This window comes from Staurois parvus, unplaced genomic scaffold (genome assembly GCF_062004578.1).
Source record: "Staurois parvus isolate SC_StPar_1 unplaced genomic scaffold, SC_StPar_1.0 ptg000096l, whole genome shotgun sequence".
Classification (NCBI taxonomy): Eukaryota; Metazoa; Chordata; class Amphibia; order Anura; family Ranidae; genus Staurois; species Staurois parvus.
This window is the reverse complement of record NW_028317892.1, coordinates 5,609,916-5,629,435: the sequence shown is the minus strand read 5'-3', so window position 1 is coordinate 5,629,435 and position 19,520 is coordinate 5,609,916. Positions and strand designations below refer to the sequence as shown.

Below are 19,520 nucleotides of genomic sequence, written 5' to 3'. Positions count from 1 at the left end.
GATATTAGGTCTGTAGTATGTAGTCAGGTCCATAAATATTGAGACATCGACACAATTCTAACATTTTTTGCTCTATACACTGCCACAATGGATTTGAAATGAAACAAACAAGATGTGCTTTAAATGCAGACTGTCAGCTTTAATTTGAGGGTATTTACATCCAAATCGGGTGAACGGTGTAGGAATTACAACAGTTTGCATATGTGCCTCCCACTTGTTAAGGTCCCAAAAGTAATGGGACAGAATAATAATCATAAATCAAACTTTCACTTTTTAATACTTGGTTGCAAATCCTTTGCAGTCAATTACAGCCTGAAGTCTGGAACGCATAGACATCACCAGACGCTGGGTTTCATACTGGTGATGCTCTGCCAGGCCTCTACTGCAACTGTCTTCAGTTCCTGCTTGTTCTTGGGGCATTTTCCTTTCAGTTTTGTCTTTAGCAAGTGAAATGCATGCTCAGTCGGATTCAGGTCAGGTGATTGACTTGGTCATTGCATAACATTCCACTTCTTTCCCTTAAAAAACTCTTTGGTTGCTTTTGCAGTATGCTTTGGGTCATTGTCCATCTGCACTGTGAAGCGGCGTCCAATGAGTTCTGAAGCATTTGGCTGAATATGAGCAGATAATATTTCCCGAAACACTTCAGAATTCATCCTGCTGCTTTTGTCAGCAGTCACATCATCAATAAATACAAGAGAACCAGTTCCATTGGCAGCCATACATGCCCACGCCATGACACTACCACCACCATGCTTCACTGATGAGGTGGTATGCTTAGGATCCTGAGCAGTTCCTTTCCTTCTCCATACTCTTCTCTTCCCATCACTCTGGTACAAGTTGATCTTGGTCTCATCTGTCCATAGGATGTTGTTTCAGAACTGTGAAGGCTTTTTTAGATGTCGTTTGGCAAACTCTAATCTGGCCTTCCTGTTTTTGAGGCTCACCAATGGTTTACATCTTGTGGTGTACCCTTTGTATTCACTCTGGTGAAGTCTTCTCTTGATTGTTGACTTTGATACACATACACCTACCTCCTGGAGAGTGTTCTTGATGTGGCCAACTGTTGTGAAGGGTGTTTTCTTCACCAGGGAAAGAATTCTTCGGTCATCCACCACAGTTGTTTTCCGTGGTCTTCCGGGTCTTTTGGTGTTGCTGAGCTCACCGATGCGTTCCTTCTTTTTAAGAATGTTCCAAACAGTTGTTTTGGCCACGCCTAATGTTTTTGCTATCTCTCTGATGGGTTTGTTTTGTTTCTTCAGCCTAATGATGGCTTGCTTCACTGATAGTGACAGCTCTTTGGATCTCATCTTGAGAGTTGACAGCAACAGATTCCAAATGCAAATAGCACACTTGAAATGAACTCTGGACCTTTTATCTGCTCATTGTAATTGGGGTAATGAGGGAATAACACACACCTGGCCATGGAACAGCTGAGAAGCCAATTGTCCCATTACTTTTGGTCCCTAAACAAGTGGGAGGCACATATGTAAACTGTTGTAATTCCTACACCGTTCACCCGATTTGGATGTAAATACCCTCAAATTAAAGCTGACAGTCTGCAGTTAAAGCACATTTTGTTCATTTAATTTCAAATCCATTGTGGTGGTGTATAGAGCCAAAAATGTTAGAATTGTGTTGATGTCCCAATATTTATGGACCTGACTGTAGACACTGTAAACCCTCTGACCCACAATCTTTAGGTAGCCTAAGATAGAGGTATAGCTTTTTATGTATATTTTTTTCTTTTTACATGCATTACCTGAAGTATGTTCAAGGAATATCTCTGTTATGAAAAATTCACCTAGATCTCCTAATCATATGTAAAAATCTTGTGAAATTGTTTGTTTGTTTTTTTTGTGGCCATATTTCATATTCATATATTTAAAAATTTTATATATACTTTTTTTTTTTTTTTTTTTTTTTTTGCCCTAAGTACTGAAAATGTTCTTTAATACCCATATGCAGGTGTCTGCCCTTGTTAGTATGCACAGTCATGATGAGGATATTGACAGCGCCATAGAGGTCTTCAACCAAGCTATTAGCTGGTATCAGGAAAATCAAGTGAGAGCTTTGTTCATTTATGTGAAAATCAGAATTTAAAAAGGATATTTGTGCAGAAGAATAACATGTTGCCTATAATGTTTGTATTGAGAACCAAAAAGCATGTTTGAGAATGGTTGAAGAAATCTCTCTCCAGGTCATATCATGCCCACACACACCAGAATATCTTTTTTGCTTTGACCGAGGTTTCAGTAGACAGGTTTGACCTCCATAAACATATGGTCAAAGCTTGAAAGAACCATACATTGGGCTCCAGATCTAGATCGACATTTTCAGAAAGCTATTGGATGACTGGATGATGCAAAACAGGTAGATGTGATATGAGAACCTGTTGGCTAAAACCTGGAGTTTAGGTTAGAGCCCATCCTTCACCAGTGATCCCTGACACAAGTGTAATTGTAGTGGACTGTTTGTACTATTTGAAATATGTGGTACTCTGTATTACCCAACTAACCCTGTGCAACCTAGATCATATTAGACTGCAATAAACCAAAATAATTCCTGAACAGTGTATAAAAATGGTACACACGTATGCCAAAAGATCATTTCTTGATGAAAAAGTTATTTCTTAAAAATATCTAAGGTTTGGGAGTAAATACTTAAAATAACACTCCTTTCCTTGTTTTTGCTTTTTATGAGGTTGTTTAGTCAGGAAGTCAAAAGCTGGAAAATGTCACCTCATATTCTACCACAAGGTCGAATATTTAGCATTTTTGCTATTCAGCACTATGTTACTTGCACAGGTTGTCTAGTCATGCAACACTGTACCCAAATAGATTTTATAGAATTTTTTTTTCACATACATAGAGCTTCTTTTGGTGTTATTTAATAATCACTGGGATTTTTATTTTTTATTCTATAAATAAAAAAATGTGGAAAAATAAACACGTTTTTCCTAGTTTGTTATAAAATTTTGCAAGCAAAATCTTACTTCATAAATTTATGCTAAAATATAGTATGCTACATTTCTTTGGTTAATACCCAAATCAGTGTATATTAATCTGTGGTGTGTGTGTGTAAATATAATAGTACATTCACATCAGTCCCTAACCCTCAAGGGGTGTACAATCTAAGGTCCCTAACTCACATTCATACATACACATACTAGGGCCAATTTATACAGGATCCAGTTAACTTACCAGCATGTCTTTGGAGTGTAGGAGGAAACCGAAGTACCCAGAGGAAACCCCGCAGGCACAGGGAGAACATGCAAACTCCAGGCAGACACACACCAAAAAGTATAGGGACACCCCTCCAAATCATTTGGATTCAGGTGTTCCAATCACCTCTGTGGCCACAGGTGTATAAAATCAATCAGCCAACAGGGGTGTGGAAAGTAAAATAGAATAAAAATGCTTGTGCAAAGGACCAAATCGGGGTCCAAATCTACTTGTTCTGAAAAAAAAAATTATGATCATTTTAACCAAAACTGTATTTAAATAAGGTATTAATTGATCGCAAGAAAGGTTGATGTTTTTTATTAGGCAGAGGTGCTTTTAAGAATGTCTGGGGCTCTTTGGTGACTTAAAGGATAACTTCACATTTTAGACAAAAACACATTTTACAGGCAAAAAAATTTACATTTTAGTATTTTTGTCTGCAGGAGCCTGGAAAGTGGTGCACCAGCAATCAGTACATCGCTGATGCCATGCAGGTCTCCTAAGGGAACTCTTAAGGCGTCGGCATACCAAGACATTTTGGACAATATCATGCTTCCAACATTGTGGGAACAGTTTGGGGATACCCATTCCTATTCCAACCCTTCCCAAAGGGTCCACCTAGTTCTGGATCCATTCCCATATCTGGTGGGGGTAACCCAGGTGCAACATTTAGAGAGGTGTAGACAGGGCCAGCGTCACCATGAGGCAGCCCCCCCCCCCCCCCCTAAGGGTCCGCCTAGTTCTGGATCCATTCCCATATCTGGTGTGGGGACGGCAGCTGGTGTGGGTACCCCAGGTGCAACATTTAGAGAGGTGTAGACAGGGCCAGCATCACCATAAGGCAGCCCCCCCCCCCCCCCCCGCACCAAGGAGGAGAGAGGGCACAGCTTGGAGGTTTTGGTTTGCCTGCTGTTTAGCTGCTGTCACTGAGAAAGCAGGGGGAACAGATCCAAGCATGCAGAGCAGGGAGAACAGATCCAAGCATGCAGAGGAGGACAGAGTGGTGGGTGGATCCCGATCCTAAATGTGTGCAGACAGTGAGCTGGTTGCTGCAGCTGCCACCGGAAATCCTGCTGGAGATATTCTCCTGCCTGTGTGAAACACAGCTAACCCTCCTGTCCCTGGTGCTGCAGGACCAATGAGATGTAGGGGATTATGTGTGTGATAGGAGAGGAGGGTATCTGGGGAGAGTGATCAGAGTGCAGGATATGGGTGGGGTATCTGGAGGTGTGATCAAATTGAGTGATGGGGGGTTTGATCAGAGTGAAGGAATCTGGTGGGGGATCTGCAGGTGTAATCAGATTGGAGGTATGGGTGGGAGGTCTGGAGGTGTGATCAGAGTGGAGCGATTGGGGGGGTATCTAGGGGTGTGATCCGAGTGGGGGTATCTAGGGGTGTTATCAGAGTGGGGGGGTGTTTATCTAAAAGCCCATGGGTTGGGGGGGCACAAATTACATGCCTTGCCCCAGGCACTGACCACTTGCCACTAAAGGAAGAAATTTTCTGAAGCCATATCTGGACGGTTTGACCAGCTCTTAGCGGTCCTCACTGGCTTTAAATGCCTTGAACACAACTGTCGGTGCTCTCCTTCCCCTCCTCTCCTCCTCCCACTCCTGAGGGAGTATACGGCATTGGAGGAAATTCCTCAGGATGAGGAAGAGGTGGATGCTGTTGAATCTTTAACAGTGTAATGTATGCCAGTTGGGCTCACCCAGATAAGGGTTTTTGAACACCAAAGTGTTTTGTTCATCAGTACCCCATGGAGAAGGTAATAAAAAAAAACAAAACAACAAAAACCCCTGGGTTCTCCTGCTGTTGACTCGGCTATCGAGAGGTTAGAGGCCCTCTTTAATTTTTCATTCTCTCTGGTAGGACTGGCTCTGCAGCCTGCGGTGGCTGCAGTTGGAGTCGGCCAAACCCATAAAGCGAAACTTAACTGTATCCGAGCACCACAAACCAAAAAAATGCTATTTAATAAATTTTTAATATTCAAACCAAACTCACCCATCCATGTCTCGATGCTTTATTTCATTGAGAAATGGCTTTGAAAAATAACCCTTTAGCATTTCTATCTAAGCCTTCTTGAGTAAGGGCAGTGATTCATGTAAAAAAAAAATTTCCTGGAATTCATCTGCCCTAACGCCAGGCAGGAGGCTTGTTTAGTTGAGCAAGCCCCCTCCTCCTACCCTCAAAACAAAAGGAGGGAAAAAACACCCATGAAGACTCTTTGGACGTATGACATCATTTTGGTCTAGGTTAGAAACCAGGAAGAAGCTGTAAAAAAAAAAAAAAAAGTTTAATTCAAGTAAATATAATATACTGTACCTTCCTATTTCTTACCAAGGTTAGCAGCATAAAAATAGTTGACTGAGGGAGTAAAGTTCCATCTTAAAATCTGGGCGATAAGTATGTTCCATTCCAGGGAATCAGACCTGGAAGATCTTCCATTTGGTAGTTCCCTGAGGACTTTCCTGGTGCTGTGAGTTTCTTCCTGGATGCCTTGGAAGACTCCATAAGGCAGCTTTTATGGGTAGACTCTATGGGGGAGATTTACAAAAACTGGAGAGTGCAAAATCTGGTGCAGCTCTGCATAGAAACCAATCAGCTTCCAGGTTTTATTGTCAAAGCTTAATGGAACAAGCTGAAGTTAGAAGCTGGTTGGCTACCATGCACAGCTGCACCAGAGCACCAGTTTTAGTAACTCTCCCCCTTATGACTTTATGTAGATTTGTCAGTTATCTTTTTAGGCCTGTGGTATCAAGGGCAAGCTTCTTCCTTTCCTGTTCAAGGGCCCTTCTATCAGAAATGTCAGTGCTTCCTAGGCTTTTAAGCATCTGTGTTTCAAGTTTGTAAGACTACTACCTGGTCTTTTCTTCACACACGGGTAAACATCTACCTGACAGACCCTCTCTATGGATGCCAGTTTTGGGAGGAGCGTCTTGCAGGCAGTTTTGAAGTGATATTCCCCCTCACTGCTTTAGGCATGCTGCTCATCCCTCATGTTTAGTGCTTTTGAGACATCCCAAATAGTCATAATTATCAAAGCCCTCTGTATCCTGTGATTGTGTGATTTAGGAAATTGGGGATATTTCATTTACCTGTAAACTATTTTCCTTAGAGTATGTCACTGAACACAGAGATCCTCGTCTCTTGTTTGCGTCCTCATGGCTTGCTTCAAATCCGTGGCTTAGCTGGAGGGTTTATGCCTGGGCAGGGAATCTTGCCTCCGTTATTTTTCTTTCTTTTTTTTTTTTTTTTTTAATGGCCATTGTCCATTAACCTGAAGGTGGCCGCATAATCCAAAATGGCCACAAATGTGGCCACAAATGTCAAAGTCCTCTGTGGTGTACTCTAAGAAAAGGATTTTGCTAATTTGTTTTTTTTTTTTTGGGGTAACTGACAATTTTCATTGGACATGGGATAGGTCCAAGCTCTATGAAGTCCTACCTTTTGTAACAGAGAAGTTTATCTAATGGAAACACACAGAAGAGGCTTTACTGGCCTACAGAAGTAAGGCCTGGTTCACACTACTCAAGCTCTGCGAGCCGCGGTTTTTGCAGACGAGACAGTCTATTCATTTGAAAATGGGCTGCTGTGCTTCTGAAAATGCAGGGAATAGGTCTTTGCATCATCATACAGGTGCCATTATAATTAATGGCACCCACTCGCATCTTCTGCGGTTTTCTGTGCGAGTGGATGTAGCTGTGGGAACAGGTGAGGTCCTGCAGCAACAATCACCCATACAGGTGTAAACCAAGCCTAATAGCAGACACCTTGTGTTGGATTTTTACTTTTAAAGGTTTGTTATAACTGTATTTATATTTGATAGGTGCACTGTTATTCTGGAGAGCCCATAACATTTTAGAGTCCAAAAGTATTGGGACGCCTGTCTTTACACGCACATGAACTTTAATTGCATCCCAGTCTTAGTCCGTAGGCTTCAATATTTAGTTGGCCCACCCTTTGCAGCTATAACAGCTTCAACTCTTCTGTGAATGCTGTCCACAAGGTTTAGGAGTGTGTCTATGGGAATGTTTGACCATTCCTCCAAAAGCGCATTTGTGAGGTCAGGCACTGATGTCGAACAAGAAGGCCTGGCTCGCAGTCTCCACTCTAATTCATCCCAAGGGTGTTCTATCAGGTTGAGGTCAGGACTCTGTGCAAGCCAGTCAAGGTCCTCCACCCCAAACTCACTCATCCATGTCTTTATGGACCTTGCTTTGTGCACTGGTGCGCAGTCATGTTGGAACAGGAAGGGGCCATCCCCAAACTGTTCCCACAAAGTTGAGAGAATGAAATTGTCCAAAATGTCTTGGTATGCTGATGCCTTAAGAGTTCCCTCCTCTGGAACTAAGGGGCCAAACCCAACCCCTGACAAAAACAACCCCACACCATAATCCCCCCTCCACCAAACTATACACTTGGCATGCAGTCAGGTAAGTACCGTTCTCCTGGCAACCACCAAACCCAGACACGTCCATCGGATTGCCAGAGAAGCAGGATTCGTCACTCCAGAGAACACGTCGCCACTGCTCTAGAGTCCAGTGGTGGCGTGCTTTACACTACTGCATCAAATGCTTTGCATTGCACTTGGTGATGTAAGGCTTGGATGCAGCTGCTCGGCCATGGAAAACCCATTCCATGAAGCTCTTTATGCACTGTTGTTGTGCTAATCTGAAGGCCACAAATAGTTTAGCTATTGGCTCTGCAGACAGTTGGCTACTTCTGCACACTGTACACTTCAGCATGCACTGACCCTGCTCTGTCATTTTATGTGGCCTACCACTTCGTGGCTGAGTTGCTGTTGTTCCCAGTTGCTTCCACTTTGTTATAACACCACTAACAGTTGACCGTGGAATATTTAGTAGCAAGGAAATTTCATGGATGGCCTTATTGCACAGGTGGCAACCTATTCCAGTACCACACTTTAATTCACTGAGCTCCTGAGAGAGACCCATTCTTTCACAAATGTTTGTAGAAGCAGTCTGCATGCCTAGGGGCTTGATTTTATACACCTGTGGCCATCGAGGTGATTGGAGCACCTGAATCCAATGATTTGGAGGGGTGTCCCAATACTTTTGGCAATATAGTGTATATGTGAAATCTCATTTTCTGTTTATTACTGATCCTCAGCTCTATCTAGTGGCCATAATGCTGTATTTTCAGACAATGCATTGTGGCCACTAGATGGAACTCATGATAATAGGAAACATAAATTGACATTTCAAACATATTAAAGACTCAAAACAGCTGTGTGAATCTATTAGCATATAGTCCCTGAAATGAGCGAAACTTAAAGCGGAGCTCCACCCAAAAGGGAAAGTTCCGCTTTCAGCCTTTGTCCCACTCCCCATTAAGGACTGGCACCTTTTGGTGAGAAGGTAAGTTCACCTTTTTACAAAGAAAAATAAATGTACATTGTACAAAAAAAAAGTGCATTTATTATTTTTTTTGTTTCTGGAGCCTCTAATGCAAGCTGATCGCTTGTGCTGTGCAGGTCTCTTGCAGACCTGTTTGTGTATCTGTGTGCCTGAACATCCCATACGGGCAAGCAGATACACACTAACAGGAAGACTTGAACTACCACGGCTCTACATCGTCATGGTATTTCATTGAGAACCACAAGCCGACAGCCGCTAAGGCTGATGGAACCTGTAGTGTTCTCATTCACAGAGTACTGTGAATGCACGACATGCCCACATTTAAAAAAAAATTGTGACAGCTAGTGGTGGCAGGGGGGGGGGGAGAGCATCCCCCGCTGTCACAATAGGGATGCAGGGGGGTTGCAGGGGCCAGTCCGTATGTAATTTGTTACACCCTGAATATGGGTGAACTTATCATTTTACGCTAAGTCTTGCTTTTATTCTTTACTTTTAACAGAGAGAATTGTAGCTTCATTTGCAAACAATACACATTTGTTCTTGTAACAGTTTTGTAATTTGTTGACAGCCAAATTCTCCAGCTCACCTCTCATTAATAAGGGAAGCTGCTAATTTCAAATTGAAGCATGGACGAAAGAAGGAAGCAATCAATGATCTCGAGCAAATATGGAAGTAGGTGTTTTGATATGGTATAATTTTTTTCTTCTGTAATGGATGCAAGCCATAACTGATTGCTTTTGCGCATTGCAGGCAGAATCCCAAGGATACCCATACTTTGGCTCAACTCATCTCTGCATACTCACTCGTGGATGCTAATAAAGCAAAAGTGTATCCTTCCCATATTTTATTTCTGAACTTGAATGTTATTTTAGTATTGTGACATGTTCCCAGTTGTTCATCCCTCTTTTCCTACATGAACTATTTCTATTCTATCCTTACATAAACAAATGCAGTCTAAGCGAACATTTACCCTCTTCAGACACTATGCGCTTAAAAGTGGATGTGGATGCCTTAGAAAACTCAGCTGGAGTCACGTTTATTCGAAAGAAGCCTGCTAAAGCTGCTGGAGAGCAAGCTAAGGAACAAGGGTATGTTGATTTGAAACAAAGGACAAAGCCGCAATCCATAAAGTCTCACAGGAAAGTTTTTTTTAATCAAAGCAATTGGCTTCCGACACAGGCCCTAAGCCAAGCCCTCTGACATATTTCACTCCGACTGGGCTTATTCGTAAAGCTAACAATGTACTGTAGATAGAAGAGTTGAGCTTTTTGCAAGTAACTTTTGGTGCTTGTTCATATACAAAATGTTTACCGTTATTCAAATTTCAACAGATTTCTATTAAATTGTAGAGGGCAAGCCTTAAAAGTTTCCATTGCATAACTTTTAAAGTTTTGGTGTTCATTCATGAATATAATCTTTTAATGCACCTGAACACATGTACAGAGAAGACTGTTCTGATTTCTGTAATATGAGACGGTATTCACAATAGAATGTATATACATTCTGTAGCAGGTGCTGTGTCAGCGCCAAGCTATTATACAAGCTCTTGTCTAGCTGAAAAACAGGTTCTGCTAAGTAAAAAATGCAGAAATGAAAACGTCATTTTAATATATTACTAGCAAAAAGTGTGTCTGTTTGTTAAATGAGGAACATATAGGAGAGTAGATCACTGCAGTGGCAACCTTTTTGCAGTTAAGGCATCCTTGACAAGTATTTTCAGGTTTGAGGAACCCCAGTCTAAGGCTTGGTTCACAATACTGCGTGAACATACTCAAAAGTCACATGCATTCCCGACATGCCAACAAATGTGCATGCTATTTAGCAAGTGCGCAGTAGTGCCATTAATTCTTATTAGCACCTTCACCTTGGTGCGGTGCTATTTTAAAAAACTGGTAAGGGACTTACTTCCCTGAGTTTCTGCAGGTAGGGCATCCCATTGAAATAAATGGGCAGCTGCACGTATGTGAACTTGGTCATGCGGAGATTGGGGGTTGTAAAACCACATGGTTTGAAGCATGTTTTTACCAACCCCAACTGCTCCCCTTATATGCTGCGGAGACAGCAGCATATTGTTTTTTTTTGGGGGGGGGGGGGTTCCGCTAATTGGTCATGACTTAGTGGACTGTGTATGGGACTATGCAATGATTGGACATGATTTTTGTGCACTTCACTAATCTAAATAGTGGACGTGAAGATTTAGATTTGTAGTTTCACATTGATATATGGTGGAGTGCTTCATTTTTTAATAGATTGAAATATGATTGTTATATTTTACATTGTGTTGTAACTGCACTGTACAGTGGTAGCAGCTCTCATGTAGTAATTTTTACTTATGTTTTTTTCTCATTCTATGTATTCACAAATTTATTTGTATATATACATTAATAGTGCGGGGTTTATTTAATATTAAAGTGATATTAAAGGTTTGTTGCTTTGTGGGAATTTCTTTTGTTTTTTTAAATAACAAACATGTTATACTTAGCTGCTCTGTGCAATGTTTTTGCACAGAGCTGCTCTGATCCTCCTCTTCTTGGGTCCCCTGCCTGCGCTCCTGGCCCCTCTCCTCTGCCGAGTGCTCCGATAGCAAGTAGCTTGCTTTGGGGCATCTGAACAGGTTCACTCCCGAGCCGCTGCTCTATGTATCCAATCACACATGGAGTACGGCTTGGCCCTGCCCCCGTTCTCTCTTGCTACTTCTGTCTCAGTCAATGAGAAGAGAGAGACCTGGGAGAGCCTCCGTGCACATCACTGGATCAAGAGGGAGCTCCGGTAAGTATTAGGAGGGCTGGGGGTGCTGCTGTACTGCATGAACGTAAAAAACCTTGAACCTTTACAACCACTTTAACCACATACCCTCTTCCTGACCAGACGATTTTTATATAATTTTTTTTTTTTGCGATCTAGCGCTGTGTTACTTTAACTGACAATTGCGCGGTCATGCAACTCTGTACATAAATGAAACTTATGTCCTTTTTTCCCACAAATAGAGCATTCTTTCGGTGGTATTTGATCACCGGTGTGGTTTTTTTTTTTTTTTTTTTTGGTGTTATAAACAAAAGAAGACTGACAATTTTGAAAGAAAAAACATTATTTTTGACCTTTTTCTATAAAACATATCCAGTAAAAAAAATTTAAAAATCAAATTTCTTCATAAATTTAGGCCAAAATAAATGTGTTCTGCTACATGTCTTTGCTAAAAAAAAAACAAAATCCCAATACGTGTAAATTTAATTGGTTTACGCGAAAGTTATAGGGTCTACAAATGGCAGTGTATATATACTGGAATTTTTATTTATTTTATACTAGCAGTGGCGGTGATCAGCGACTTATAGCGGGATTGTGGCAGGAATTCTGACACTGGGTGGGAACTAACTGCCACTGACATCCCAATGACACTAATACAGTGATCAGTGCTAATTATAAACACTGACACTGTACTAATGACACTGGGCAGGAAGTGGAAAACATCTGGGGCGATCAAAGGGTTAACTGTGTGCTGTTTTACATCATGTGCTGTGTGTAATTTACTAGGCAAACATGCTGCTGTGTATTAAAAACACAGCAACATGTCCTTGCTGGCAGGAGAGAGACCTGTGTTGTTTACACACAGGTCTCTTCCCTGTCAGTTTTACTCGGCGAAAGCCTGGTGTCGGCGGGGAATCTCCGGCCAGGACCCGGTGATTGACATCCCTAGCCACCAATGGCAGCGCGGGTAGGGCAGCGCATGCCCCCTACCCGGAAATGCAAGTCACGTGTGTATATTTACGTGATTTTGCGCAGCCCTGTAGCTGTAGTTCTACTGTAGGGCTGCGGGCAAGCGGTTAAGTATGGAGGAAGAGTTGCCCACCACTTCTATTGCTACAGAACCCCTCCAATGTAACAGATATGTTCTAGTCCAGCAATGGGCAAACTACGGCCCGGCGGACCTTTTAATCCGGCCCGCGGAGCGTGATACTGTCAGGATGGCTGTCAGGATGTGTGTAGGCAGGGCAGCGTGACGAACGTGAGGGGAGCTAGGCTCCTCTCACAGTCCGCCCTGAAGACCGGAACGGCGCGGGAACACGGCGAGAGGAACGCGCGGAGCAAAGGTAAGTAAATTGACACAGGGGGGACTTGGCTTACTACTTGGGGGGGAATAGTACTATGGGGGATGAAATACTATATGAGGGATGAATTAATATTGGGGATGAATTAATATTGGGGATGAATTAATATTGGGGATGAATTAATATGGGGAATGAATTACTATAGGGGGGATGAATTAATATATGGGGGATGAATTACTATATCTACTCTTGGTCCAATATATGAACCCATTGCGGCCCTCAAGTCAAAAAGTTTGCCCACCCCTGTTCTAGTCCAACATCCCAAATGTAATTTCTGTAAAAAAAAAAAAAACACACACTTTTAAGGATATGCATTTTATTTGCAATACAACACTACAGTTCATCACTACTCTCCTAACCGTTTGAACTTTCAACGTCATTATTTTGGACATGTAATTTTTATATCAAATAAAAAGAAAAAACCTCAGCGCCCAGGACCTCCTTCCCCACACACTTAACCACGTGAGATGCTGCTGTGCATAAGTATAAAACCAAAAAATATTTTCAACTAAAAACAGCGCAAAACACACCAGAAAGCAATTTATAAAATCCCCACCCTATAAGCAATATTAATGCACATTAAGTGTCAAAAAAACAAAATATTTTGTGGCACATACAAAAAACAAAAAATAGTAAAGTCCAGTGATAAATTTTTTGACACTTATATATAAATTGTATTAATGTGCATTAATATTGCTTATAGGGTGGGGATTTTATAAATTGCTTTCTGGTGTGTTTTGCGCTGTTTTTAGTTGAAAATAATTTCTATATCAGGCTGAAACGAAGTAGGAAATGAAGAATTCTATTTTATTTCCTGTATTTTTTCCCTATAAGTATAAGATAATCTTTTTGCTTATTTTAAGGTTTCAGTACATAAATTACAGACATAAACTACTAATACGGAAAAAAAAATTACTAAACAGTAAAGTGTTTTTTTTTTTTTTTTCTCTCTGTTTTGTAACAGACAAGGGGACCTTAAGAAAAAGAAGAAAAAGAAGAAAGGTATTTAGAAAACAGAATTACTTAAAAAGTAATAAAATAACTAGGCAGTGCCTTGCCTTGATCTGTACTTTTACTTCTGTAATACAGGTAAACTACCGAAGAATTGTGATCCCAAAGTCACTCCAGATCCAGAAAGATGGCTTCCCATGAGAGAGCGTTCGTATTACCGTGGTAGGAAGAAGGGGAAGAAGAAGGAGCAGATTGGAAAAGGAACTCAAGGGGCCACATCAGCTGCAGCAGCTGAACTGTAAGTACTCTGTGAACTGAATGTGACGTGAGCATTAAAAACGCTTTAAAAAACATTCTAACACTTTTGCATATTTTAAATATTACTTTACCAGGACCCTATCAGCTGTCTTTTGTTTCATCCTATAGGGTTTTTTTGTTGTTTTTTTTAAAGGAAAACCTCGGCAGTAAGGATGGATAGCTTGCTGCTTCCTCCCTCTCTCGTCTTGGGCAATTGCCAGAACGGCATCCGGTTTTGTGACTCCTGGCTGCTTTATAGCAACCAAGAGCCGCAAGTGTTCAGGACATGTTGAAAGGGTTTCATGGCAATGGTGGCCACAAGCACTTTGAACAGTACTGTATGTTCACAGGAAGTGTCAGCAGATCTTTGCCCAACACTCCCTGTAGTTCTGATGCAGGTGGAGGTCACTCCCTTTAGCACAGCAGGGAAGTGACCTCCCCTGACACTATAGTGGACTGGAGGGTTTTTCTGATTGGGGTGTGTGCCTAAAGCCTGGGAACTTGTGTGTCTGCATTACTGCCAGCCGCCGCCCTGATCTGCATGAGCATATTCACACCCATGCCTGTTTGCGCCATGGTTCATTTAAATGTCAACCCTAGTTCACAGAGCACCTCCTGCAAGATTCCATTGACCTTTCCTATACAACATTGAGCTAACTTGCATGCCCCTTTTATCACACCCTCTTCACTTCCTATGGCACAGCCTTCACTGCTTTACCACACTTTCTGCCACTGCCCTATCTTGTACCACCACACTGTCTGCCTCTTTGCCCCTACTCTGCCACACACCACAGCACTCTGCCACTCTACTGCCACATGCTGTGCCACTCCTACTGACCTCCAATGCATTCTTCTACACTCTCCACCACTTAGTATAATAATCAGTTATTTTTTAGGCCATGTATGACCAACTTTACTGATAGAAGTCTCTCAGCAGACATTGCTGATTTTTAACTTCCTATTAACACCTTGTTCTATTTATGTAAGCTCATGGTTTCACAGAATTCAATGTATGGACCCTGCAATGGTTGTCATCTTTCCCTGCTTGTTTTCTGTTTAATTCAGTTATAAGAATTCTGTTTTTATTAATCCTAGGGATGCAAGTAAAACTGCTAGTAGTCCTCCAACCTCTCCAAGGCCTGGGGTGGCAGCAGCAGGTGCTGGTTCATCCTCTACAAGCAATGTCATCCCTCCCAGACAGTCAAAGCCCGTGGGAGCTGCTGGCACAAAGAAAAAACAGCAACAAAAGAAAAAGAAAGGAGGGAAAAACAACTGGTGATGGGAAAATGGCAAATAATTCAAAATAACTGCCACCAACTCTTATTTATGTCTTACCATGTGCAATTTGAGACACATACTTTATTGCATTAAACAGGTGGATCTCCCTTTTGGAATTGTATTTTTCAGTTTTTTTTTTTTCACTTCTACAACAATCACAAGCAGTTACGTTTTCTTGGTATTTTATTTTGGCTTTGTTTTAGCTTGATCTGGTCAGATTTAAAGATTAGGACCACCTCTCATGAGGAAGATGCATCAGTTGTATGAAGGTGTGTTCATTAATTTATGCATTAAATGCAAACATTCTCCAAGTCTGTTGTACTGTTTTTAAGTCATACATGTAAAGCTATGCATACAAAAATATATGCGTGATCAGTGACATTTATGGTCTTTGCTGGAGGCCAGACTCTGTACAAACAGCTAAAGGGCTTGATGTATAATTGATTTTATATATACTAAAGTATTGTTGCTGAACCATCACGGCAGATAGAATCAGAAAAGAAAATTAAAATCAGAACTTTTGCTTTGACTGATCCACACTGAAGTATCCTTTTTTTTTTTTTTTTTTTTTAACAAATAAAGTATTCCTTTCTGCAAAGGTCTGACTTAGAAATGGCTGCAGTTTTATAAACATTTTGTAATTTCAGAATAGGAGACAAACTGCACTAACCCACAGAAACTGTTTGGTTATTGCAGTGAGATCAGTGTAAAATTTAATTTTGATTGTTGGTATGTACAGGGGTTAGACAAAAGAAAATGAAAACACTACATGATTTGCAGGTGTGAAAGTGAAGACGTTTCGCATTGAAAGCAGAAGTGATATAACATTCTTTTGCTTTCGCTGTGTGATGAGCCACCTAACAGGTGGGAAGCCTTTTGTCATTCATTGCGTGTGCTGCTAGTAATAGGGAGTCATGTTAGACCTTACTGAGCTTCAAAGAGGGCAAATTGTTTGTGCCTGCTTAGCTGGCTCCTCTGTGGCTGAAGTTGCTAATTTATTTGTCTTGTCCTGAGGTACAGCATTAAAGGTTATGACAGCTTATACATTTTCCGGTAAAACGTCATCTGATAAGCAAAAGCGTGGTCAACATGCTCAACCTACCGAAAGAAACAAAAGGACAGTGCGCAGGATTGTGTCCCAGAATAAGAAAACAACTGCTGCAAAAGTGACTGCAGAGCTCAATGTCCGTCCCCGTGCATGATGAAAGTGAGGATTTCTACCTGTTGACTAGGTGTCTCATCACAGAGCAGAAGCAGAAGAATGTTACCTCACTTCCACTTTCAATGTGAAACATGTCACTTTCACACCTGTAAATATTGTAGTGTTTCTGTTTTGTTGTTTAACCCCTGTATGTATGTATGTATGTATAGATAGACACTGCTCTATAAATCACTGTAGTAGTAGCATAGATACGTTCAGTGTATCCACGAATGAAGATACTGTCGGTATAATTTTTTTTTTACTTTTGTTAAATCTATGTAGATCAACATTCATCGTTGCACTGCTGCTTGAGTTGGTCTCTTCTTGGCAGCTGTCTGATCAGCCTTTCCTCAGTCTAGCTCTGGAGTGCAGGACCCAGACACTGCTGGAAAGGACATTGTGGAGCTAGCCCAGAAATGACCTTCGGGCACTGGGCTCTACTTGTGGCGCTTTCCAGACCAAGTACTGGTAAAAATGTGCTGCAGAGTACTTTCCAGGGCCAGAACCATGGAATTGCCTTGGCACTTGCCCTATGTATAAAGATTCACTTTGTTGAGTTAGCTGATCAGGCTGTGAACAGGGAGTCTTTGGACTTTCCCACTAGTCCCATTTTTACAGAGGAAGGGGTTAACGTTGAGAAACTGAGTACTGATGTCATCGATTGGGTGGAATGCTTCACCCATTTAGTATAGAGAAAGCATTGTTGGACTGCTGTTCTTGCTTTGCACAGGAACCATGAGACCTCCAATCTCTGGTCAGTTCCTCTTGCCTGCATATAGTGACCCTTGCCACCTTTTGCCTCAAACTCTAAGTTTAGTTGCAACATGTCTTTATACAGACACTGAGGGGAAAGTCTCCTCTGCTATGGATGACCCTAGAACACATTCTAGTGGTCCCAGGGACATTTACTCTAAGATAATTATGCCTGAAATTCAGTGACACTATGGTCTCCTCATTGGAGTCTCCCTTAGCTCTGCCAGCTGAGGTTACATTCCTACCCTGTTCACATGGGCCTTTACTGAAACATTTGTTGCCAAATTCACCCGAATCTTTGTGGCTATTGACCATGGGGCTCTCAGTACACTCCTGTGTCTCCCCCCCTACAGAATTTAATCTCTGGTCTTCCTGAGGCCTTGGAACAGGCCAGAGTGATAGTGGCAGTGACCTTCTCTGACTCAGACCCAAAGTTCCCATTCTCACACTTGAGACTGGTTATTGAGGCACAATGAGTCACCTCAGACTTATAATAGGTTATTTTGGCTCTTATTGAGGCAGTACACACTTCCTTGAGGATCACCGTGCTGACTCCAGCCTTGGATCTTTTAGCTTCTACAGCTTCCCAGGATTTTTTATTATACTAACTGTTCTATGTACTTTTCTTTGAGAACTGGAAGCACCCTGAAGTGTCCTGAGCCCTACATGAGAGTGTGGGGACTGTTCCCTTTTGAGCTGGAATTTGTTTTCAGGTGATCTATACCCACTGCAGATCTGCCAGTGAACCATCCTAAAAGGGAAGTCATTAGACCATTTTTCTCTGGCAGCCCTAATTTGGCTGTGACTCCAGTCTGTAAAACTATGACCGAATGGGTTAGATCCTACGAAGTTCCCTCCAGTGCCAGGGTAGACCCCTTCTTAATAGAGCAGATGGTTGAAGCCTTGCAGTTAAGTTGTGATAGCCTGTTTTCTAAGCTTCTAAACGTGTGTCCTATATGGGTCTGATGTCCATACAGATGCACGGAGCACTATCTTTAAGATACCAGGATGCAGATCATATATTCATCCCAGAATGGCTTGAATTACTTAGTTTGTGAGGTATGCCATCTCATCTGTCATATTCTTGATATTACTATCAAGAATATACCTGCCTCAGCATAGGAAGTTCAGGAAAAAGTCATCTGAATCCAGGCTTCCACTCCATCTGATTCTGGAGTGACACAGGCTGAGCATTCATAGACCCTGGGCAATATGCTAGTACCGTCAGGTGACTGGACACTAGCAAGCTTTTGCTGACCTGCCCCCCCTATAACCCTACCCCACACCGTGAGTCTTCAGTTTTTTTGTTAGTGTCTTAAGGTGATGGACCTTTTCTCCCTCACAGAGAAAAAACTCTTAGCTTAATTTTTTTTCTCTTCTAATAAAAACAGTGCATCTGGCCCGGTGCAACCTTGGGAACCATACATGAACTATACGGTGTGGGGATGGCATGTAATGTTGCTTCAGGAACTGAATCCTGCATTGGTGCTCACCTTAGTGAAACACGTGTAGTTGCTATACAGGCCCAGGACAATGGTCCATCCCTATGAAACCTGGACACTGAAGACCCCCCTCCGGGGGGTATGCCCACTGTGAAGGGCAAAGCCTGCACTCTATATAAGACCGTTTGTGGACAGGTAAGACAGGGTCATCCTGTATTGCTGACCGTTCTTATAAAAACCTCTCAGATCTTAGTCTCAGGGGTAGGACCAGGTGTTACACCACACCACAGGTTGCACACTTTGCAGCTTCTTCCCCCTAGAGGCCTTTATAAAATGTACACTTCCTCACATTTCCCATGAGGACTTTGCTACAGGACAATCTGCTCTTGAGTTGTTGCTCCACCTTGGACTCATTTACTATTTTGACACTCCAATCCATGAGTACCCTACAGGGGAATAACCTCACCTGTAGTAATAGAAGAAACCAGGGGAAAGGGAGCCACAACAAAAGCTCAGGGTAACAAATGAGGCATACATAGAAGAAACTTAAGAATACCAACAAAGGTGTTCAAGGATGTCACAAAAGATTTAGCACCCTCAGGCTACTATGCACCTTATGTTATAGGGTCACAAAATGTGCATGCCAAAAGGTTCCCTTCTGTTTTGAGTGAAAAGCCTCAGCATTGATCTCACCCCTCTTGTCATGTCCCTGTGGCTACAAGGAGACCTGCAAAATCTAAAAAGACATTCCCAGTTCATTCATAAATATAATGAGCAATTGATGACGATTGGGTCAATTTAGGAAAGATTTTCTTCCCTCCAAAAATCATAGCCAAGCTCTATCCAGTGGGGAAAAACGTGCACCAAAAAAAGTCTGTTCTGGTAGT

General features: G+C 41.9%; 1 protein-coding gene across 1 annotated transcript in view; it reads left to right on the top strand.

Annotated features, from left to right (window-relative positions):
- SRP72 (signal recognition particle 72) overlaps positions 1–15,548 on the top strand; it is a 47,850-nt gene extending 32,302 nt beyond the window's left edge. The window contains exons 13-19 of the mRNA XM_089670867.1: positions 1,969–2,064; positions 9,174–9,277; positions 9,356–9,433; positions 9,559–9,693; positions 13,676–13,713; positions 13,801–13,960; positions 15,055–15,548. Of these exons, the coding sequence (XP_089526993.1) occupies positions 1,969–2,064; positions 9,174–9,277; positions 9,356–9,433; positions 9,559–9,693; positions 13,676–13,713; positions 13,801–13,960; positions 15,055–15,238 (795 nt within the window). The 3' untranslated portion in view covers positions 15,239–15,548. The remainder of the gene's footprint in view (positions 1–1,968; positions 2,065–9,173; positions 9,278–9,355; positions 9,434–9,558; positions 9,694–13,675; positions 13,714–13,800; positions 13,961–15,054) is intronic.
- The last annotated feature ends 3,972 nt before the right edge of the window (positions 15,549–19,520 follow it).